We start from the raw sequence: 23,591 nt of genomic DNA on the forward strand, positions 1-23,591 counted from the left end.
TGATGAAGGAGTGCATGGGGAGTTCTCTGGCGAGGATTCTCAAGGCATTCCATCTGACTCCACTCCCTCGCCACAAAGGCAGCTGTCTCCTCCCGAGAGCTTGTCTTTTCCATCTTTTGTTCGGGAGATGTCTGAGGCCATCCCCTTCCCCGTGGAAATTGTGGACGAGCCCAGAGCCAAAATGCTTGAGGTTCTGGACTATCCATCTCCACCTTCATCTTCTGCCACAGTTCCTTTTCATGAGACTCTTAAGGAACTTATGCTGAGGAACTGGGAGAAGCCTTTTTCTAGTCCAACCGTCCCTAAAAAAGTTGAGTCCCAATATCGGATCCACGGGGAACCCAGTCTCATGCAGACCCAATTGCCTCATGATTCAGCGGTGGTGGATTCTGCCCTCAGAAGAGCCAAGAGTTCCAGGAATTTCTCCTCGGCGCCCCCGGGGCGAGAATTTGCAACTCTGGACTCTTTTGGGAGGAAGGCTTATCAGGCTGGTTTGCTCGCTTCCAAAATCCAGTCTTACCAACTCTTCACGAGTGTGCATTTACGGAACTCTGTGAGGCAACTTGAGAGTTTAGTAGATACACTCCCTGAGGAGAAAGCTGAACCCTTTCGCCAAGTGATCAGGCAGCAGAAGGCGTGTCGCAAGTTCCTGTCCAGGGGCATTTTTGACACTTGCGATGTGACATCTCGCTTTTCCGCTCAAGGTATAGCGATGCGCAGGCTCTCATGGCTGCGTGCCTCTAACCTGGAGGAAAGAACTCAGCGGAAGATAGCAGATATCCCATGCCGGGGGGATCACCTTTTTGGAGAGAAGGTTGAAGAGATGATTGATCATCTCTACCAGCGTGATAACGCTATGGACTCTCTCTCCCGCCGGGCGCCTTCTGCAACCACTTCCACGGCTAGGAAGGTTTTTAAGGGGAAAAGAAGTGCTCCCTACGCTTCTAGAAATCGTAGGTACACTCCTTATTCCCGTCAGCCGGTTCAGGCTCGACCCCAGCCCGCTCGCTCTCGTCAGCAGCGGGCACCGAAGCAGCCCCCTGCAGCTCCCCAGCAAAAACCAGGGACGGGTTTTTGACTGGCTCCAGCAGAGCATAGCCGAAGTCAAAGTGCTTGTACCGGACGATCTGCCGGTCGGAGGGAGGTTAAAATTTTTTCACCAAAGGTGGCCTCTCTTAACCTCCGATCGGTGGGTTCTTCAAATAGTCCGGTGCGGGTACACCCTCAATTTGATTTCCAAACCTCCAAATTGCCCACCAAGAGCTCAGTCTTTCAGCTCCTGCCACAGGCAGGTACTTGCAGAGGAACTCTCCGCCCTTCTCAGCGCCAATGCGGTCGAGCCCGTACCACCAGGGCAAGAAGGGCTGGGATTCTATTCCAAGTACTTCCTTGTGGAAAAGAAAACAGGGGGGATGCGTCCCATCCTAGACCTAAGGGCCCTGAACAAATATCTGGTCAAAGAAAAGTTCAGGATGCTTTCCCTGGGCACTCTTCTTCCCATGATTCAGAAAAACGATTGGCTATGCTCTCTGGACTTGAAGGATGCTTACACTCACATATCGATACTTCCGGCCCACAGGAAGTATCTTCGATTTCGGCTGGGATCACAGCACTTTCAGTACTGTGTTTTGCCTTTTGGCTTGGCGTCTGCACCCAGGGTTTTTACAAAGTGCCTGGCAGTTGTAGCAGCGTCGCTACGCAGACTGGGAGTGCATGTGTTCCCTTATCTGGACGATTGGCTGGTGAAGAACACCTCCCCGCAAGAAACTTTGCAGTCCATGCGGATGACTATTCAGGTGCTAGAGATGCTGGGCTTTGTCATCAATTACCCCAAGTCCCATCTCGTCCCAGTTCAACAATTGGAATTTATAGGAGCTCTGTTGTGCACACAGACAGCTTGTGCTTATCTCCCAGGACCCAGAGCAGACAGACTTCTGTCTCTGGTTTCCAAAGTACAAGCATCTCAGCAGATCACAGCTCGGCAGATGTTGAGATTGCTTGGCCACATGGCCTCCACAGTTCATGTGACACCCATGGCACGTCTACACATGAGATCGGCTCAATGGACCCTAGCTTCTCAGTGGTTTCAAGCCACAGGGAATCTAGAGGATGTTGTCCGGCTGTCCACCAATTTTCGCAATTCCCTCACTTGGTGGACCATTCGATCCAATCTGGTCTTGAGGCGCCCATTCCAAATTCCTCAGCCTCAAAAAGTGCATCCCTCCTCGGGTGGGGAGCGCATGTAGATGGGCTTCACACTCAAGGAGCTTGGTCTCTTCAGGAGAAGCATCTCCAGATCAATCTCCTGGAATTATGAGCGATCTGGAACGCTCTGAGGGCCTTCAGAGATCGGCTAGCCAACAAAATTGTTCTCATTCAGACAGACAATCAAGTGGCAATGTATTATACCAACAAGCAAGGCGGGACCGGATCTCGTCCTCTGTGCCAGGAGGCCGTGCAGATGTGGCTATGGGCCTATCAAAACGGAATGTTTCTCCAAGCCACTTATCTAGCCGGTGTAAACAACGGTCTGGCCGACAGGCTGAGCAGAGTTATGCAGCCTCACGAGTGGTCCTTGAACATGACTATTGCCAAAAAGATCTTTCGAGTTTGGGGAACTCCATCGATAGATCTTTTTGCTTCCCAGGACACTCACAAGGTTCCTCAATTCTGTTCCAGACTCCAGGCCCACGGCAGACTAGCGTCGGATGCCTTCCTCCTTTTTTGGGGGACAGGACTCCTGTACGCTTATCCTCCCATCCCTTTAGTGGGGAAGACTCTCCTGAAACTCAAGCAGGACCAGGGAACCATGATTCTGATAGCGCCTTTTTGGCCCCGCCAGATATGGTTTCCCCTTCTTCTGGAACTTTCGTCAGAAGAGCCATGGAGATTGGGTTGTTTTCCGACCCTCATTACTCAGAACGAGGGGGCGCTTCTACATCCCAACCTCCGGTCTCTAGCTCTCATGGCCTGGATGTTGCGAGCATAGAGGTTGCCTCCTTTGGTCTCTCTGAGGGTGTCTCCAGAGTTCTGTTTGCTTCCAGGAAAGATTCCACACATAAGTGTTACTCTTTTAAATGGAGGAGGTTTGCCGTCTGGTGTGACAGCAACGGTCTAGATCCTTTCTCTTGTCCTGCACAGACCTTGCTTGAGTACCTTCTGCATTTATCCGAGTCTGGTCTTAAGACTAACTCGGTCAAGGTTCATCTTAGCGCAATCAGTGCTTATCATTCACATGTTGATGGCTTGCCGATTTCTGGACAGCCCTTAGTCATGCGTTTCATGAGAGGTTTGTTTTTGTCAAAGCCCCCTATCAAACCTCCTCCAGTGCCATGGGATCTCAATGTCGTTCTCACCCAGCTGATGACAACTCCTTTCGAGCCACTGGATTCCTGCCATCTGAAGTACTTGACCTTGAAGGTCATTTTCTTGGTGGCCGTTACTTCAGCTCGTAGGGTCAGTGAGCTTCAAGCCCTGGTAGTTCATGCACCATTCCTTGTCTTTCATCATGACAGAGTAGTCCTCCGCACCCACCCAAAGTTTCTACCGAAGGTGGTGTCGGAGTTCCATCTGAACCAGTCAATTGTCTTGCCAACATTCTTTCCCCCTCCTCACATGAGCCCGGGCGAAAGCAAGTTGCACACTTTGGACTGTAAAAGAGCACTGGCCTGTTACGTGGAGCGGACGCGCCCCTTCAGAAAGTCCGCCCATCTCTTTGTTTCTTTTAATCCCAACAAGAGGGGAGTTGCTGTCGGAAAACGCACCATCTCTAATTGGCTAGCAGATTGCATTTCCTTCTCTTACGCCCAAGCCGGGCTGACTTTGGACGGTCATGTCACGGCTCATAATGTTAGAGCTATGGCGGCGTCACTGGCTCATCTAAAGTCAGCCACCATAGAAGAGATTTGCAAAGCTGCGACGTGGGCTTCGATCCACACATTCACATCACATTACTGCCTTCAGCAGCATAGCCGACGCGACAGTCGGTTTGGGCAGTCGGTGCTGCACAGTCTGTTTGGGGTTTAGAATCCAACTCCACCCCCCTAGGCCCATGTTTATTCTGTTCCAGGCTGCACTCTCAGTTAGTTGAATTTGGTTTCAGGTCAATTTTGTTTTTTGTCCTCGCCGTTGCGGGACCCAATTGACCATTCTTTGTTGTGTTGAGTGAGCCTGGGGGCTAGGGATACCCCATCAGTGAGAATATTGGCCTGCTTGTCTTTGGAGAAAGAGTAGTTACTCACCTGTAACAGGTGTTCTCCGAAGACAGCAGGCAATATATTCTCACAACCCTCCCACCTCCCCTTTGGAGTTGTATTCCTCTAATTCTTGTAATTAACTGAGGAATGTGCCCGCGCGACGGGCGGGAAAGTGGACGCGCGCATGCGCACTGCATCCGCCCGCGCGACGGGGGACATTTTAGACTTTGTCATGGACTTTGCTGGAAAGTCCTCCGGGCCGACATGACGTCACCCATCAGTGAGAATATATTGCCTGCTGTCTTCGGAGAACACCTGTTACAGGTGAGTAACTACTCTAAACGCACCGTGCGTGGGTGCGATCCGTTTGTTTTTTTTTCTGCCCTCGTGATCCGTGTGTTTTCCCCGCCCTCGACGTCATGACGTTTGACGCGAGGGCGGGGCAGAGACGGCTGGGTGGCTTCACACCACGAACGCCACGAACTCCACGAACGCCACGAACCCCACGAACCCTTCAGGGAGTGTTTTTTAGTGACTTCAGAACGTTGTCCTCATTAGAACGTTCACGGTGCGTTTTATTATATTAGATTATTATTATCATTTATTGTTCATTATTTATTTTATCTTATCATTTTTTATAATATGTGTAGGTTTGATTGTTTATGTTTTTATTTATAGACCCCTGAGGCAGGCCCTTGTGGCCGAAACACAATTCGTGTCGGGTCATTTTATTTATTCTAATAAAGACCTTGTTTGGGAAACACCATTTGTGCGAGGACCCCTTTTGTTTTGGATCCACTTGTTGTACATTAAACATTATCAGGTAACATACTGTAAAAGGTAAACTTAATAGAAATACAAGTTCCATCTGATCTACACTGACATACAATGGAATAGCTGTTCCCACTACTGCTACTATGTCTAATCATTTCTATAGCACTACTAGATGTACACAGCACTGTACACATTATATGCAGGTACTTTATCTGTCCCTAGAGGGCTCACAGACTAAGTTTTGTTCCCAGATGAAAGGCAAGCTTGATCTGAATAGGTTGAAGGTTATTCTTAATTCCCCTTCCAAATGCCTCTTTGATGGCATCTGGGGACACCACATAGATAGGTATCAGACCCCTAATGAGGTCGTCAATTCTATCTAATTCCCTTAACAAATCACTGGTAAACTCTTTCATAGGATGTACAAGGGTATATTTCTCATTTAACAAACCCTTAATGACAGTTAAATCATTGGTATTCTGTGTGATTTGACAGGCATGTAAATTGACAACAGTGATAGTATCACGCAGGGTCATACCTTTTGATATTAACTGCTCTTGCTGTGCCTGGACAGAGAATGACACGGGGGACGGGGGCCCACAGTAACCATGCGGATGGGGACGGGGACAGAGCTTGTGGGGATGTGGCAGGGATAGGGACAGCTCACGGGGACGGGGACAAACTTTGTCTCTGTATCATTTTCTACTTTGAAGCCTGCTAATGAACTGGACAGTTATTTATGTTTCAGTGATGCAGACAACAATATTTTGATTTTTTGGAAAAACAAGCAAACATGTTGGCCACAACTAGCAAAATTTGCATGGGGGAATGCTGTACATCCTGCTACCAGCACATCTTCTAAGAAGACATCTTCTATTGGAGGAAGGACTGTGGAAGACAGGACAGCTAGACTGAATCCTGAGATTGTTAATGATTTTTTATTCATCCACAGATTAAAAAATCATAACAGTGCTTCATAGGGCATATTTCTCCCCTCTAGGGCATACAGAACAGGTTGTATTTTGTACCCCTGGACATTTTAATAGGGCGGATTACAATTCCTTGAGGTAGTAGAAATTATTGTTGGGGTTGGAAGGGTAGAGGGTGATGGTGAAGAAGGTTATTATAGCTGCTTGCTGTTATTATTGTTTTCTATTTGTAATTTATACACAACAGTGGCACAGCATATTGTTACTTTTTATACTTTAATAAAAAGATTTAAATATAAAATCGTAATTGTTTGAGGCTTCTGTAAATGAGGACAAAACCAATGGGGACAGGGCAGGGACAGAACTTGCAGGGACTGGGCGGGAAAGGAGACAGGGCCTGCGGGGACGGAGACAGAGCCCACGCCATTCTGTAGCCTGGATCCAGCATTTGATATACTTCATATCTGCTCGTTGACCTTGCACAACCTCCTTTAAACTTGAGATTGATACAGCATTCACAACTGACATTGCTGAGCTAATCAAAGATCCCAAAACAGTGAACAGGAGTGCCCCTGTCGCAAATCCTGCAAGACCTTTGGACCTTGTGCTCATTTCCTGCATGGGCTGAATCATAATATGTTCCAGCTGACTGAGAATATTCTGAACATTAGCAGTAGTGTGGCTTAAATAATCTCTCACCTGCTGTTGCGTACTGGAGGATAGCCTGTCAGTGACATTAAAATGTTTCAGAATAACATGTTGTGGGCCTAAGGATATGGACTCTTTTTGTGTAACGATCTGAGATTGTGTGATCAAGAACCCGGGTGTCTCTTGCAACACAATACCTGAAAGAGTACCGGGTTTCACTAACTCATGAACACAGAAGCCCAACAACAAAAACATTAAAAACAAAAACTTTTAGCATCCCCATGCCCTTTCGAGCCAGTGCAGTGGCTCTTTGCAAGGGATTTCTAACTCCACCCCCTTACTCAGAGTGTCTGGTTGCTTCTTCATCCCAGCTGGCTTGCAGTCCGGGTTTGAAACCCTAGGTGTACTAAGAGGCATATTTTCAAAGCACTTTGGGAGGCTAAGTTCCATAGGTTTCTATGGAACTTTGGGAGGCTAAGTGCTTTGAAAATGAGCCTCTCTCTATGTATTTCAGAAGTAAACCTGGTAAGTGTATTTTGCCCGATTTTCTTAATCTTACTGTGTTTGACAGCTTTGACACCCCTCCCCCCCCGGTTCAAGGATGATTTCGTTAGCACAATTAGCATGTTTGTTTTGATTTACCAACCCAGGAACTGATGCTGAAAAGATGGAGGATTAACACAGATGCCCACTGGTGTCCCTGAGGAAGAGCGTTTTGAAACAGAAATTTCTGTTGGACGTACCGAATCTCACAGTGTACAAAGCAGTGCATATGCAGCTCAGATAAGTCAGCTCCTGTGGGGTTATTTATACCAGTGTTTGTATTTTGAGTTAAAAAGGTTTTGTTAATATTCAAAACTTTGCTCAGGGGAACTGAGGAACTGAGTTCGATTCCCACTTCAGGCACAGGCAGCTCCTTGTGACTCTGGGCAAGTCACTTAACCCTCCATTGCCCCACATAAGCCGCATTGAGCCTGCCATGAGTGGGAAAGCGCGGGGTACAAATGTAACAAAAAAAAAAATAAAGTTTGCTTTCAACTATATTTGGCTTCAGTTTTTCTCCTCCTGGTCAACTTTGGGAACATGATATGTTCAGGGAGAACTTATAAATTGATTTTTTCACTAAAAGGTTTAGGTATTCACTTTATATAAAAAATGTTTAAAAAGAGGGTGGATTTTGGAGGATATGCTATGATATATAGAGCTATTCAGGTGAGCTGCTTTTAGCGGTGTTACTCACTGAAATTTTGCTCGGCTGTATGAGAAGCCTCTACTGAATCCCTTTTCTCATCCCTCTATATCAAATTTAAGAACAAGAAATAAATGCAGAATGTTCTCGGTAAACATCCTGTTGAAACCTGTGTTCACCAGTGGATTTAGGGGTTAACTTTCTATAATTAGTTCATATAAAACGTAAGCATACAGCTACAACACAAGGTCGCACACATTACTGGCAAATGTTCTGAGCTTCCTAGCTACTGCAATAATACTGGTCAACAATGTTCAAGTTCAAGATCTTTATAAAGGGTTTGTTCCCGAGAAATAATTAAGTAGAGCTGGCGCTGACAGAGACTTGCGGGATATGTCCTTGATACAGCTCGCATCTGAGCGAAACATGCATGTCGGACAACTAAATCCACGGGTCTGACATATTAAGATAAGTGAAAAATTAAAAATTATAGAAAAATTAGAAAATCATAAAATCGGGTGAGCCGATGAGGAAGTTGGTGCTAAATACATTGCCATACTTTTGTTTTGAGCAATGAGCACTGCTGAGGTCACCAAAAGTGAATAAATAAAATGTTTTTGTGATGGACTAAAATAGATTTATAGAGTTTGTTGCACTGAATCTCATAGTAAGAATACTTCAGTTGGTGCATTTTGGGATTTGAGTGGAAGTTGTTTGAATTATTTGCTACTGACTGCAAGTTCAATTGCAAGCATACATCTACAATGTAAGACACACATGTCACTGGACAATGTTGCCTATTGCTGCCTCCTAGATATTACTTCCTTTCAGGATGATTTAACAATGCTTCATGTAAACTCTAAACCTACTGCTACGTTGCATAACACACGTGCTACTGGTCACTGTTTTGTAAACTGGTATCTTTCTATTACAATGTAATTCAAACATGTAAATACTTTTTCACTTTGTTACCATGTAACATAGTAGATGACGGCAGATAAAGACCTGTACGGTCCATCCAGTCTGCCCAACAAGATAAACTCACATGTGCTGCTTTCTTGATTTATCCTTGCCATTTTCGGGGCATAGACCATAGAAGTCTGCCCAGTACTTGCCCTGCCTCCCAACCACTGGTGCTGCCACCCAATCTCCGTGGTTTCTGAGGATCCATTCCTTCTGAACAGGAATCCTTTATGTTTATCCCACACATTTTTGAATTCCATTACCATTTTCATCTCCACCACTTCCCGCGGGAGGGCATTCCAAGTATCCACCACTCTCTCTGTGAAAAAATACTTCCTGACATTTTTTCTTGAATCTGCCCCCCTTCAACCTCATTTCATGTCCTCTAGTTCTACCGCCTTCCGATCTCCAGAAAAGATTTGTTTGCGGATTAATACCTTTCAAATATTTGAACGTCTGTATCATATCACCCCTGTTTCTCCTTTCTTCCAGGGTATACATGTTCAGGTCAGCAAGTCTCTCCTTATATGTATTTCTTTGCACCGCCTCAATTCTTTTTACATCCTTAGCAAGAGACAGCCTCCAAAACTGAACGCAGTACTCCAAGTGGGGCCTCACCAATGACTAGGACAGGGGCATCAACACCTCCTTTCTTCTGCTGGTCACATCTCTCTCTATACAGCCTAGCATCCTTCTGGCTATGGCCACCGCCTTGTCACACTATTTCATCACCTTCAGATCCTCTGCTACTATCACCCCAAGATCCCTCTCTCCCTGCCTATACATATCAGAATCTCACCGCCTAACACATACGTCTCCCGTGGATTTCTACTCCCTAAGTGCATCACTTTGCATTGAATTTTAATTGCCAAACATTAGACCATTCTTCTAACTTCTACAGATCCTTTTTCATGTTTTTCACTCCCTCCGGGGTGTCCACTCTGTTACAAATCTTGGTATCACCTGCAAAAAAGCAAACTTTACCTTCGAACCCTTCGGCAATGTCACTCACAAATATAATGAACAGAATCGGCCCCAGCACCAGGCCATATTGCGCACTCTGTTCATAATGTAAGTCACACTTACTGTTTTACTGTTATCATGTAATACCACTTTGTTTTACAATGTTATCATGCAAGGCACATTGAACCATGCATATTTTTGATAATCAAACATATAAACGGCGAGTGACCGAACTCACTCGCAAATGCGCAGTAAAGACCCTCTCTGTCCCGCCCCCGCGTCAATACGTGATGACGGGGGGGAGGGACAGAGAGGGTCTCTACTGCGCAAGGGGAGGGACGAAACTGCCGTCACTACCGCTTCCCCCCCACCAAGGTCACTGCCACCACTCCCCCCTCCACCCGGGCTGGGCTCTCGCTCCACTATAGAAACAGCGTCAACGCAGCACACAGCTCAGCTGAGCTGCCGTCGGCCTTCCTTCCCTGCCTGTGTCGTGGGGCACAGGCAGAGAAGGACGGCAGCTCATCTGAGCTGTGTGCTGCGTTCCCGTGCTGTTTCAATAGCGAAGCGAGGGCCCGGCCCGGGTGGAGGGGACTCAGGTGGGGGGGGGGGGGGTGTAGTGGTGACCTCGGAGGGGCAGCAGCGAGCTCGGCCGCGGGGGGGCCTTGCAGCGGCGAGGAAAAGGGGCCTTTCAACCCCCCCCCCCCGGTCCTATACTAGCCCATTTTTACAGGCTCAACGGCTAGTAGGTGATATAAAACGGCTCGAAAACAGCTGAAAGTTCGAGAGAAACGTCCTCTTGAGGGGACAAATCAAAGTGTGTTTACAAACAATGAGATGAACAATGTTTCATGTAGTCAAATATCACATCATTCTATCCATTCCTGCTGGGCATTCTGGAAGCCAGACCTGACTGATGCTCTGGAAGGCTATAGTCTAACTCGGAACTCTATGTATTGTCTTTTGTGGTTCTTTATGAGACTGAGGATAAAGCCTCAACAGTCTCCTAAAACATAGCTCTAAGGCTATCAATTCACTGGAGTTCTTGCTGTCATCATTGGCTTATCTTCGCTGTCGCTCAGTCTCTCTTTACCACGGCTGAGACTGCGCGACAGAAAACAGCGACAGCAAAGATAAGTGCTGGTTTGATAGTAATCTGTAAAGAAGAAGACAGTGGGGCGAGGAGGTTTTTTGAGCCAATGATGACAGCAAGAACTCCAGTGAATTGATAGCCTTAGAGCTATGTTTTAGGAGTCTGTTGAGGCTCTTTCCTCCGTCTCATAAAGAACCACAAAAGACAATACATAATGTTCCGAGTTAGCCTATAGGATTACAGGTAGATAGTACTAAGTAAGTTGATCCAAGGAGACGCTAAAAGTAGTGTGAATTGATGCTCTGGAAGCCCAGAACGGCTGGAGAGAGAAGTTGTAAAGAAGATGATCAGAGACCTCCAATCTAGGGTTGCCCCTCATCCCAGTTTTGCCCCTGAGGAAAATCTGAACTACAATTCTGTGCACGCACTGCGGTTTCCTTTCTGATCGCGAGGGGTGAGTTAGCAACGCTTCTTAATCTAGGGTGCAACCTGAAATCACGTCGTTAGATAAAAGGCATGCAGGATCCCATCGAAGTTTTTGTTGCTGTTGTAAGACAAATTGGGACCACAAACAAACCCCCTAAATGCAACGACGGACCCTTTCCTTCTGCTTCTTGTTTCTCCAGCTCTGGCCGGAAAGAGTCCCACTGACGGTTCCAGACGGACCGGAAATGATTTTTTTTTTTTACCCCGCATCAAGATGGCGGCCGGGAGCCGGCGACAGCTGCTGAGGCTTTTAATGCGCTTCGGCTCCATCCTGCTGACCCGCTTCCCCTTCTGGAACTGCTTCAGCCAGCTTATGCTCTACGCCGAGAGGGCTGATGCTCGCAGGTAGGGGACGGAGGAGGGAGGGAAAGAGACGGACAGGAGGGGGGAGGGAGGAAAACGTGGAACCTCAGAGGACCATAGTAAATGACGGCAGATAAAGACCTGTATGGTCCTTCCAGTCTGCCCAACAAGATACATTATATGTATACCTGAGTTTGATTTGGCCTTGTCTTTCTCAGGGCACAAACTGTAGTCTGCCCAGCACTGTTTTTGTACTAAGTTCAGAAGCCCCTTAACATTTACACTCCAGCCCAACCCTAATTAGTCACGATCAGGGCATAGACCGTAGAAGTCTGCCCAGCGCCCGTTTTGTTTCCCAGTTATCGGCATCGCCACCCAATCTGCGCTGAGATTCCGCAGAACCATTTCTTCTAAACAGGATTCCTTTGTGTTTATCCCACGCATGTTTGAATTCCATTACCATTTTCATCTCCACCACCTCCCGCAGGAGGGCATTCCACATATCTACCACCCTCTCCGTGAAAAAAATACTTCCTGGACCAGGGGGGACTTCTGGATCATAGGCAGCAGAATAGGGGGGTGGGGGGGGGGGTCACTGGAGCTAACCAACATGTTGCCTTGGGAAGCTTGGTGCCCTCCAACCGAAAAAACGTATTCCACTGCCCCAGTTCACTCAGGGAACCCCTCTGTTCAAGTATTAGCCACAGACCATCCTCCTCTTTTTGAAGTAGCCCTTTGTCAACACTCCTTCGCCCCATGCTATTGAGAAGTCCGAGAGGTCTCCTCAGTATGGTTTATGCAAAGCCCTGTGTATGCTTTATAGCGCTATGGAAAAGATGATAAGAAATCAGTTAAAGTATTCAGCTGGTTGTTGTGGGCAGAATTAGGCCCAGATTTTCAGTGCTAGGCAATGTTTTAGCTACTGGCATTGAATATCTGGGGCTATTTCAGCATGTGCTGGCCACCAGATCTTATGTGGGCACTGGCTGAATATTGGCTGGGACTCACATAAGGGAAACAGGTATTCTTACCCCCTCCATCTCCCTTTTCCTTCCCATGAAGGCAAATAGAGCCCCTGACTATCCCCCCACCCCCTGTAGGCCTATCTTTGATATCCCTGGTGGTCCTAAGGTCCAATGCCCACTTTTTCCATCCTGTTGAGACTGCAGCGCGAGAGGGCATTGCTCTGACCCTTACGACCCCCTAAACCATCAGGAATGTCAAAGATAGGGTGGGTGGGCTTAGTTGGAGGTTCTATTTGTCTTGGGATGGGATGGAGAGGGGCACCAAAAACCCCTCATGCTGCTACCTGGAAGTTAACCGTGCACCAGCTAGTATTCAGACCAGTGGCCAATTAAGAACATAAGCATAAAATAAAACCAAAGCAAATTATGGGCTATCAGAGATGTGCATATAGCAATGGTTTTTGCAGAGTCTTGTGAGTTGTGAGGGTGGAAGACTTTAGCTGGTCCTTGTATTTTTCAGGAAGCCGGATATCCCAGTTCCATACCTATACTTTGATATGGGGGTGGCTGTGCTCTGTGCCAGCTTCATGTCCTTTGGTGTGAAACGCAGATGGTTTGCACTTGGTGCTGCCTTCCAGTTGGCTGTGAGCACCTATGCTTCACATGCTGGAGGGTATGTTCACTATGCTGATTGGCTGAAGGTAAGACAAGCATGTTTGTTTGTGGGTTTTGTAAACTGAAGATGTAAAAAGGGAAACTTTTAGAAACTGTATTTGAATCCCCCTTTCTCTTAATGCCTTCCTGTCTGGCTGGCATCAGAGGGGCTAACATGCGTAGTCTGCAGTGTTTTCCTTGCCTTCCAGATGCCCTGCCTCTTCTCTGTCAGTCTCCTGATAGAAAGAGCAGGTGTTGGTGCTGTTCTTTTAAGCATCATCATAAAGGAATAACTTCTTTCTGCTTTCCTCTATATGGCATTAATGTTGAGAAGCTTTAGAGATCTTCTCAGATTTAAGCTACCCCTTTTTTGGTATCTTTCTGAATGTCACATCGTGATGTCAGCTGAGTCTCGTAAACCAAATGCCTTAAATGTTCACTGATAGTAAACTCTTGAAAAAGTCACTTTTTAAACTATTTTTGAAATGGTACACAAGGAAAGATATTACAATTTCCCTCAATCAAAGGCAATTATCAATAAATCATAATAGTCATCATTGGAATAACCACTAGTCTCTGTAAATGGAAAGTGAGCAAATGAATCAAAAGTAAAGAAAAATAAACATAACCACGAAAGTGAAACATCCTTTCCACATTTTAGCCTATTACACTAATAGGATGATTCACAGATCGGCTTTATTTTTTCCAACTGAAGTCTCTAATTGTAATGAATCCACATCAAACATATAAACGGCGAGTGACCGTACTCACTCGCAAATGCGCAGTAGAGACCTCTGCCCCGCCCCCACGTCAATACGTGATGACGGGGGGGCGGAACACAGAGGGTCTGTACTGCGCATTGCTGAGGGAGGGACACCGCCGTCTAACGCTCCCCCCACCCACCTTCTACCCGGTCGGGCCCTCGCTCCACTATTGAAACAGCGAGGGTCCGGGAACGCAGCACTGAGCTCTGCTGAGCTGCCGACATCGCCCTTCCTTCTTCTTCTCTGCCTCTGTCCCGCCCTCGACGACGTTACGTCACACGAGGGCGGGACAGGCAGAGAAGAAGAACGAAGGCTGACGTCGGCAGCTCAGCAGAGCTCAGTGCTGCGTTCCCGGACCCTCGCTGTTTCAATAGCGGAGCAAGGGCCCGGCCGGGTGGAAGGTGGGTGGTGACGGCTCGGTGGGGGGGGGGCGCGAACTCGGAGGGGGAGGGGCAGCGGCGAACTCGGCGGTGGGGGCGGGCCTTTCAACCCCCCCTTCCTATAATAGCCCGTTTTTACGGGCTCAAAGTCTAGTATATATATATAAATACCCAGTGTACCTGAATGTAGCTCACCTTGAGCTACTACTGAAAAAGGTGTGAGCAAATCTAAATAAATAATAAAATAAATAAAAATATATATCCCTCATAAGAGTTAGCAGAAGCATTCTGGGCAAAGGTGACAAAGTTACTTGAAAAATGTCCTTTGGATATAGGTGATGTTCAAAATAGGATCTGAGAGAAGAGAGAGTGGAATGTATTTAAAGAGGTTTCATTGAAATGAGAAGATAAGGTGATACCTTTGTTGAATAGAACTCATAGATTCAATGGAGAAGAACTAAGATTTTGAAATGTTTAAAACAACATATTGTGGAACATAGTGACTTGTTCACAGTCTTCAGGGGTACAGTGCTGCGTATGCCTTGTAGCGCTATACAAATGATAAGTAGTAGTAGTACCTCAGAAGATAGTACCCTGGAAGATAAAGAAGGCGTGTGAACATCAGAAGTTGTTTTATTTATTTATTTATTTGTTACATTTGTATCCCACATTTTCCCACCTATTTGTAGGCTCATTGTGGCTTACATAGTACCGGAGAGGCCTTTGCAGGCTCCGGTGTGAACAAATACAGGGTGGTGATGTGGTAAGATCAAGTTCATGTGGCACAGCCACATTAAGGAATCGGAGAACGGAAGAGTTGTGTTATGTCCATTGCGTGCTTTAGTTTGGGTGTGTTGCAGAGATTAGGCATTTAAGTTGGATCGGTAGGGTATGCCTTTTTCAACAGGTTGGTTTTTAGTGATTTCCAGAAGTTTAGGTGGTCGTACGTCGTTTTCAAGGCTTTTGGTAATGCATTCCACAGTTGTGTGCTTATGTAGGAAAAACTAGATGCGTAAGTTGTTTTGTATTTAAGTCCTTTGCAGCTTGGGTAGTGCAGATTTAGATAAGATCATGTTGATTCGGATGTATTTCTAATTGGTAAGTCGATCAAGTCTGTCATGTAACTTGGGGCTTCTCCGTAGATGATTTTGTGAACCAGGGTGCAGATTTTGAAGGCGATGCGTTCTTTGATTGGGAGCCAGTGTAGTTTTTCGTGGAGGGGTTTTGTGCTTTTAAATCGCGTTTTACCAAATATAAGCCTAGCTGCCGTGTTTTGAGTGGTCTGAAGTTTCTTTAAGGTTTGTTCTTTACATCCCGCATAAATTCCATTGCAGTAATCTAAGTGGCTTAGTACCATTGATTGTATCAGGTTGTGAAATGTTTCCCTCGGGAAGAATTGCTTCACGCATTTGAGTTTCCACATTGAGTGGAACATTTTCTTTGTTGTGGATGCCACTTGGCTCTCTAGTGTTAAGTTACGATCCATTGTAACGCCGAGGATTTTCAAGCTGTGTGAGATAGGAAGGGTGTGATCTGGGGTGTTGATACTTGTGGGGATGTCCGCGCTGTGTTGGGATGAGAGGATGAGACAATGAGTTTTACTTTATTGAGTTTTAGTTGAAATGCATTTGCCCATGAATCCATGTTGTTCAGGCCGAGCTTGATTTCGTTGGTGATTTCTGTCAGTTTGGTTTTGTAAGGAATGTATATTGTGACATCGTCTGCATATATGAAAGGGTTAAGGCCATGGTTGGATAAGGACTTGGCAAGTGGAGTCATCATTAAGTTGAATAGGATTGGTGATAGCGGTGATCCTTTCGGTACTCCACAGTCTACTTTCCATGGTGATGATATGTTTGAATTTGATTTTACTTGATATGTTCTTGTGGTTAGGAAGCTCTTGATCCAGTTAAGTATGTTTCCACCAATCCCGAACTTATCTAGTAATCGTATTAATATATTATGGTTTACCCTGTTGAATGCACTAGACATATCGAATTGGAGGAGAAGGATGTTTTTTGCCTGTTGCTATTTCCTGCTTGAATTTGGCTAGAAGAGTGAGTAATACTGTTTCTGGGCTGTGGAGGCGGCGAAAGCCTGACTGTGATTCGTGTAATATTGAGAATTTGTTTATGTAATCTGTAAGTTGTTTGGTTACCATGCTTTCCATCAGTTTGACCACCAATGGGATAGATGCTACTGGACGGTAGTTAGTGATTTCGTTAGTTTTTTTTCTTGGTATCTTTTGGTATTGGGGTGAGTAGGATATTGCCATTTTCCTTAGGGAAGAGACCTTGCTGAAGCATGTAATTTAGGTGGGATGTGAGGTCTGCTATGAAGCGGTCAGGGGCGGATTTCATTAGGTAGCTGGGACAGGTATCTAGTTTACAGTGAGTGTTGGAAAACCTACTAATCGCCTGGGTAACTATTTTGACGGTAAGGAGGGTGAAATTTAACCAGGTCCGATCTGCCGGATATTCTCCAATGGTTGGGTCCAATTCATTAAGGAAGTTTTCAATGTTGGTGTTCTGAGGTATCGTGTTGCATAGGTTTACAATTTTTTCATTGAAGTACTTCGCAAGTTTATCTGCAGATGGGATGTCTGTATTCATGGTAGTGACCAAGTTGGTGTCTAGGAGTTTGTTCACGAGTTGGTATAATTTCTTCATGTCTTTGTAATCTGTCCCTATTTTGGTTTTATAGTATGCTCTTTTGGCCTGTCTTATTACGTATTTGTATTTTCTTTGTATTTGTTTCCATGTGTTGAGTGTATGTTCATCTTTTGTTTTATTCCATGCTCGTTCGAGTTTCCTGGTTTGTGTTTTTAACTTTTTCAGTTCATCGTTGAACCATGGTGTTGAGTTATGCTTGCGTGGGGTTCTTGTTCATAAGGGCGCAATTTCATCTAGTATGCTTTTGCATTTTTTTGTCCCATTCTATGAGGTAGTATATGGAGTCTGTTTGTGTTGCCCATTCGTTATTGTATATTAGTTGCCAGAATGTTTTTGTGTCTACTTGACCTCTTGTGCTGTAGGATATGTGTTCTAGTATTTGTTGTATACCCTTCTTCCGCCAATATAGGGATAAGTTTAGTTTGTAGTGGTCGATCCAGGGTGTCTCTGTCCATTTCATATTTGTTATTGTTAGGTTCTGGTCTGTTGAGAGTTTGAGATCAAGTGTGTGCCCTTTGACATGGGTTGCTTGCATTTGTGGCTATTTGAGATCGCATAAAAGGAGAAATTCCTTACATTCTCGTGCGTTGATAGAGTTCGGGTCTTCTAAGTGAAAGTTGATGTCTCCTAGTACTAGTGTATTGGAGTTGCTTACACATGTGTTTGAAATGAAGTCTGTGAAGTTGGTCTGGCCTTCGTTCCAATTACCTGGAGGTCTGTAAAATAAGACACAATTCTCTAAATCTGATATCAGATTTGCCTTTTTTTTTTTAGCAGAAGTTATTGAAAAATCAGTGTTGTTTCAAAGATCTTCTAGAAGAATTTAATATATTAGAAGATTATCAATTTGGATTTAGGGAAAAGTATGGCATTGTGCCATTAATGATAACAATCCAAAAAGACTAAACGAGGGAATTTACCATTATAGCTATTCTTCAACTAAATAGTCTAAGAACAAATAAGAATAGATTTTTATTAATCCAAATGTATTACACAAATAACACCCAATTCTATATATAAAACCACCTTTTCCGTCACTCTCCACTCAGATCATATAATACCAAACCTTAATATTGACCCAGTCTTCCCAACTAAATATTCACAGGCTGCTGATTTTTTATCAGTCAATAACCAATAATATATGGTAGACTTCTGCAACACTTATAAGGCAAGTAGTCATCTGAAGAGTGATGGATACAATACAGAACATTTGGGATCAGATTATACAATACAGAACATTTGGGATACATCCATCACTCTTCAGATGAGTCTATTGTTTTTGTTTTTTATTTATTTAGGAAAACTTGATACACCATCTTAAGCTAGTGGGTAGATCTAGGCAGTTTACAATAAAAACAATAAGAAGCAAAGCAAAGAATTACAATTTGAGGACTGGAAAGTAAACGCATTCATTCCACAAAGCTAGGATAATACAACAGGTGGTTACAAGGGCAATGAAGGGACAGGAAAAGGAACAATGTACAACTTATTGTGGGGAGGGCAGGTAAAAGGGGGAGGGAGAACTGGACGTTCAGCAGTAAAGATCTTATGACGTATTATAATTAGGTATGTTTTATTGTGAACCACATAGATTTTTAGATATATGGGATACAAATATTTTAAGTACTTAAAAATGAGAAATTAATTATTTACAAGGAAATTTCAAATAAAAGGGAGTCCATAATGTAGAAACTTGCAAATTCAAAGCTAAAAAGGCCTTCCTTCTGAATTGTGTTGCATGAGCAACATTGGGGAAAAGTTAGAAAAGTGTCTGTTCCAAATTCTCATCACTCTCTATTCCTGAATTCTGCTACTCTACAGAAATACCTGGACCTTTAACCATCCCCAAGCAGATATATTTTACATTCTCTTACAGGTGAGAATGTATTCTCGAACAATAGCTATCATTGGTGGATTCCTGATCCTGGCCAGTGGTGCAGGTGAGATGTATCGTCAGAAGCCACGGAGCAGGTCACTCCAGTCCACAGGGCAGGTCTTTCTTGGAATCTACCTCATTTGTGTGGTACGTGGCTTGGTACTCATAATGCAGAGCTATGATTGTAAAGACTCCAGTTCCATTCCCCACGATGTGATTTTGAACAAGTCGTTTATCTTTCTATGAGGTTCTTTTATTAAGCTGCCGCCAAAACCAGCCTTAGTGTGCTCTTCTGCAGGTCTTTTCAGCATGCTAAGACCATTTTTACTGTAGCTGTGACATGGCTGATTTTCTATCGTGTGTATTAGTGGCTATGCCCTAAGATTGCCATTAGTGTGTAGCCATAAAAAAAATTAGTGTGGGCTAATCTGGATGTGCTGTTAAGCATAGGAATGCCCATTCCGCCCCCCCACCCCCGACACACCCCTTAAAAAAAAAAAACCATATATTTTTTAGCGCCCGGATTAACGTACACTAATTTGGCAGTTACTGCATGATGCCTGAGCACATCCTGCGGTATGACTATTTATTTATTTATTACATTTGTATCCCACGCTTTCCCGCTCATCGCAGGCTCAATGCGGCTTACATAGTAACAAGAGAATACAATCTGTAGTATCTGAATCAACAAAGGAGGTATGTGGTAGGACAAATGAACAAGGGGTAAATGGGATAAAAGAGGTATGAGAGAAAGGATAGGTAAGGCTGCTTTAGATGTGCTTTATGCTGCTTTAGATGTGTGTTAGCGCCTACCACAGCTTAGTAAAAGGGCCTTTGTATGAAGATTTAAATTTCAGATTCTCTGTGCACAATGGCATATTTATTTCCATACCGATGAATCTCCAACTCTGCCTTTTGTCTTCAGGCCTATTCTCTGCAGCACAGCAAGGAGGACCGGCTGGCATACCTGAACCACATTCTAGGGGGTGAATTGACATTACAGCTTCTCTTCATCCTGTATGGGGTGCTGGCTCTCTCCTTCCTGTCTGGATACTATGTGAGCACTGCAGCACAGGTCCTCGCCATCGTTTTGCCACCAGTCATCCTACTCATCGATGGGAACTTGGGTTATTGGCACAGCTCACGCCATGTGGAGTTCTGGAACCAAATGAGACTTATTGGGCAGAATGTGGGCATTTTTGGGACTGTGGTCATCTTAGCCACAGATGGCTGAGCTAGTATAGGGAAGAAGCAGTACCATTGTCTGTCTTGTGTAGACTAGGGGTGGGATCATGTTTTTAAATGTTATTTATGTCTATAATGACTTTTTTAATATAGAAATTTTTGTTATTGTCAATGAAGCTGGGTTATACTAGTTTTGACCTCCTTAGCTGAACTTTCATGGTCTCGCCTATGGTTTTAATATGGCATCTTGTTTATAATTGTTGGTTTGTTTGTTTTTTTTAGTGCATATGGTGACAAAATTATATCACTTGATTTAATTGAAGCATCTAGTTGACTGAGAGCAGCATATTAAGAAAGGCTTTGTTTAACGTGGAAGAGCTGAAGGGAGTTGAATATTTTCTCTTCTGCCCCCTTCTCCTCTCCCCAACAGCTAGATCTCACTTCTGCCATTTAGAGAATTTGTTTATCATGCTGAGCAAATTCTGCATTCTTTTGTTCTTTGTGTACTGTTTCAAAGCTTTGTTAAAACCTCTCCTTTCTTCTAAGTCTTTGTGAAAATGAGACCTTGATGTATTTGGGCATGTATTTCAACATGGAGTAATAATGACTGTTCCCCCTCCCCCCCCCCCCCCCCCCCCCGTCTAAAAACCTAGTGTCCTCTGTATTTTTGGAGTGGGGGGGATTGCAAGGATTGTGGTGGAAGCAGTGTCCAAAGCATGTAGGGGCTTTAGCATTAGGCTAGAAGTGTAAATAGATTTTATTTTTTAATTGTAGTGAGTGTGATACTTTTAAGTTGCTCTGCAGAAGCAGCAAGACTTGCATTCCAATGCCTTCACTTTTTTATTACAAAACCACCATGACAACACACGGAGGAGCTTCCTTGAGCTACTACGGAGTCAACATCAAGGCTGTGCTTTGGGGCTCTGCTCAAATCCATTCTCAGCTCCTTTGATTGGTGGCGTAACTATTGTGAGACAGATCAGGGTCCAGATGGCAGCTCATGTGCTCCTGGACAGCCTTTGTCATTGAAGACTTGTATATTAAAAAACAAACGGAAGTACTGAGTACAGAAAGACTTTTTGTTTTCCTGGAGCAGTTTCTGATATGGTCCCCTGTGATATACAAGAGAAGCGGTATAGAAAACCTAATAAATGATCCACAGGAACTGTATATTACGCTAAGTATTCTATAACAGCAGTTGGATCTGCTGGTTTATCTGCTAATGGGTCTTAAACCTTTGCTACTGTAGTCTGCCTTTTTTTGAAGTTTAGCTTATTTAAAAATGTGAATTGACTGGCTTTTGAATTTTACAGCAAGGTGGTGTACCAAGAACATTTCAGATATAACAGCGAAGGAATAAAAATGACGGGGATAGGAACCATCCCTGACAAACACATATACACTAACCTTCAAATACTAAGGAAGCACGAAAAAGCTATTGCAAACAAGGCTGCTCTTGGGAGGTTTCATCAGCAGGTGGCGCTCTTGGTCCAGTATCTACTTCAAAACAACTTCAGAGATGCCAGATTCTCCTTCAAAGTCTTTATTTGTCCTCTGAATAAAATTCAAAACGTATTGTGTGATCTAATCCTGTGAAAATACTGTTCTTCTGTGAGCAGTGGAAAATTTCATTTCAGAATGTCCCTTTATATATTTACATGGTCCTCTGTCATTTAAAAATGTCTCTGTGTCCTTCAAATGAGCACAGAATGGTGTAAAAATGCTGAAGAGAAACTCCCCATCGGAAAATTAAATAATAAAAACCAGCATGGCGTAGTGGTTATACATTTTTGTTTACTGCACTAAAGAAACTGCCTAAGGCCACTTCAGCCAGAGTGACATGGCAGAGGTCAGTTTAATTTGGTGAAGGCTTGGGAAGCCAAGCATGATTATAGGTAAATGTCCCAAGCTGAGGGCAGCCATGTGAACATTAATAATTTATGAATTAATAACAATTGTAGCATATCCTTGCCCGCTTTTTTTTTTTGAGCTGCTAGAAAAATACTTCCAGAATTTTGAACAAGGTAACACAGTAGCTGGTAGCACATAAAGGCCATCCAGTCTGCTTAGGTGAGTCTCTTTCAACCATTCTCCTTTCTTTTCTTGTGCATAGCCTTCAAATGATCTTAGATACAAAGACAGATGCAAGCAGACTGTTCTCTGTTGATCCGGACTTTTTCCCCTCCCATGTTGTATGGTGAGCTTCTGGTCTGTCTTGCTGAAAGTGGTTGATAGAACATAGTGCTAGAATGTAGCTTGTGTTCTGCTGCTCCTTAATACTGTACCAGGTCAGTGGATCACGAATGTGTTTAAAAAACATAATTCCATGTTGTGCTGTACACAGATGATAAAATGGTGCCAGGAGGGACTTTATCAAGGAACAGAGAGAGAGAGAACAGACTGGTCTCCTAATAAATGAGTGACATGGATATACTTGTGTCTTCCAAATGTTACTTGCTGGAAGAGGTACAACCCAAAAAATGTGAAACGAAGGAAGGTCTGGATTAACCACAAGATCAACAGAAAGAGTTGTATTACTGCAGTGTGTAAAAGCAATGCACAATAACACAAAATTGATGCTCAAGACAGCATGGCACCGTGTTTTGGCACAGATGTGCCTGCTTCAGGAGTCTGATAAAATGGGAGTAAAAATGAGATTGTGAGGTTGAGCAGAAATGATAGAGTGGTCTTTAAAAAGACTGCATACATGAATGATGCACTATTGAAAGCACAAGTGTAATATAGCACCAAATACTCTGGTAAAAACAGAGCGTCCATGAGAAGGAGATCGGCATGTAATAAGACTCCTGAGGCAGGTGCATCTGTGCCAAAACACGATGCCGTGTCGAGTCTTGAGTATGAGTTTTGTGTTATTGTGCATTGCTTTTTACACATTGCAGTAATAAACTATTTCTGTCGATCCTGTGGTTAGTCCAGCCTTCCTTCGTTTCCCACATCTTGGTGTGGGACTTTTGTGTTCAGTTACCGTCTGCTTGCTGGAAGAGGCCAGTGGATGAGATGGGCCTGGGGAATACAGCCGATTGCTGCTGGAGAGCACTTCTTCATGTTGCGTCTTTAATAGAGTTGAAAGTGAGGCAGAAAGATGTCAGGGAAAGCTTTTTTATTGTTATGAAATATAAAAATAACATTACAGCAACATAAGAAATATATAACAAAGAATCAACATACCTTAATGCAAAGCATTAAAAGTGGAAATAGGAAAAAAATAAAACTACTGCATGGTGTCCATCTAATTAAGTTGTTGACTAACATTTATACTTGAAATGGAATATCTTATTGGAATCGATTCACAGTGGTTTTTCTTTGATGTTAATTGGTAAGATGGAAGTCTGACAGATTTCCTGGTTCCATGTCTCTGTGTGATATAATGAACTGTAATTTCATCTCTGGGAGAGTTTTTGTAGTGGCTTTAGTTTCATTTCTGTCTATTCTTTCAGTTAGATATCTGTACACAGATATGTAATCCAGTGCATCCAGCACTGGATTATGTTGATTCACAGCTCTGCATGTGTTTGAGCTTGCATTGAGTG

At 44.1% G+C, this 23,591-nt stretch overlaps 1 protein-coding gene across 1 annotated transcript; it reads left to right on the top strand.

Moving 5' to 3' along the window:
• The first annotated feature begins 11,455 nt into the window (after positions 1 to 11,455).
• On the top strand, positions 11,456 to 21,816 carry TMEM101 (transmembrane protein 101). The gene is made up of 4 exons (XM_030221657.1): positions 11,456 to 11,586; positions 13,030 to 13,210; positions 18,856 to 19,002; positions 19,781 to 21,816. The coding sequence occupies exons 1-4, from the start codon at positions 11,456 to 11,458 to the stop codon at positions 20,087 to 20,089; spliced, it is 768 nt and encodes a 255-aa protein (XP_030077517.1). The 3' UTR covers positions 20,090 to 21,816.
• Positions 21,817 to 23,591: the final 1,775 nt, after the last annotated feature.

Source organism: Microcaecilia unicolor, chromosome 12 (genome assembly GCF_901765095.1).
Source record: "Microcaecilia unicolor chromosome 12, aMicUni1.1, whole genome shotgun sequence".
Taxonomy (NCBI): domain Eukaryota; kingdom Metazoa; phylum Chordata; class Amphibia; order Gymnophiona; family Siphonopidae; genus Microcaecilia; species Microcaecilia unicolor.

What these genes read in the sequence shown, in the direction of transcription:
- TMEM101 (XM_030221657.1), top strand. Translation starts at nt 11,456, where the DNA reads ATGGCGGCCGGGAGCCGGCGACAGCTGCTGAGGCTTTTAATGCGCTTC. An exon ending in GAGAGGGCTGATGCTCGCAG is followed by an intron (nt 11,587 to 13,029) that starts GTAGGGGACGGA and finishes TGTATTTTTCAG; the next exon opens with GAAGCCGGATATCCCAGTTC. An exon ending in GAATCTACCTCATTTGTGTG is followed by an intron (nt 19,003 to 19,780) that starts GTACGTGGCTTG and finishes TTTTGTCTTCAG; the next exon opens with GCCTATTCTCTGCAGCACAG.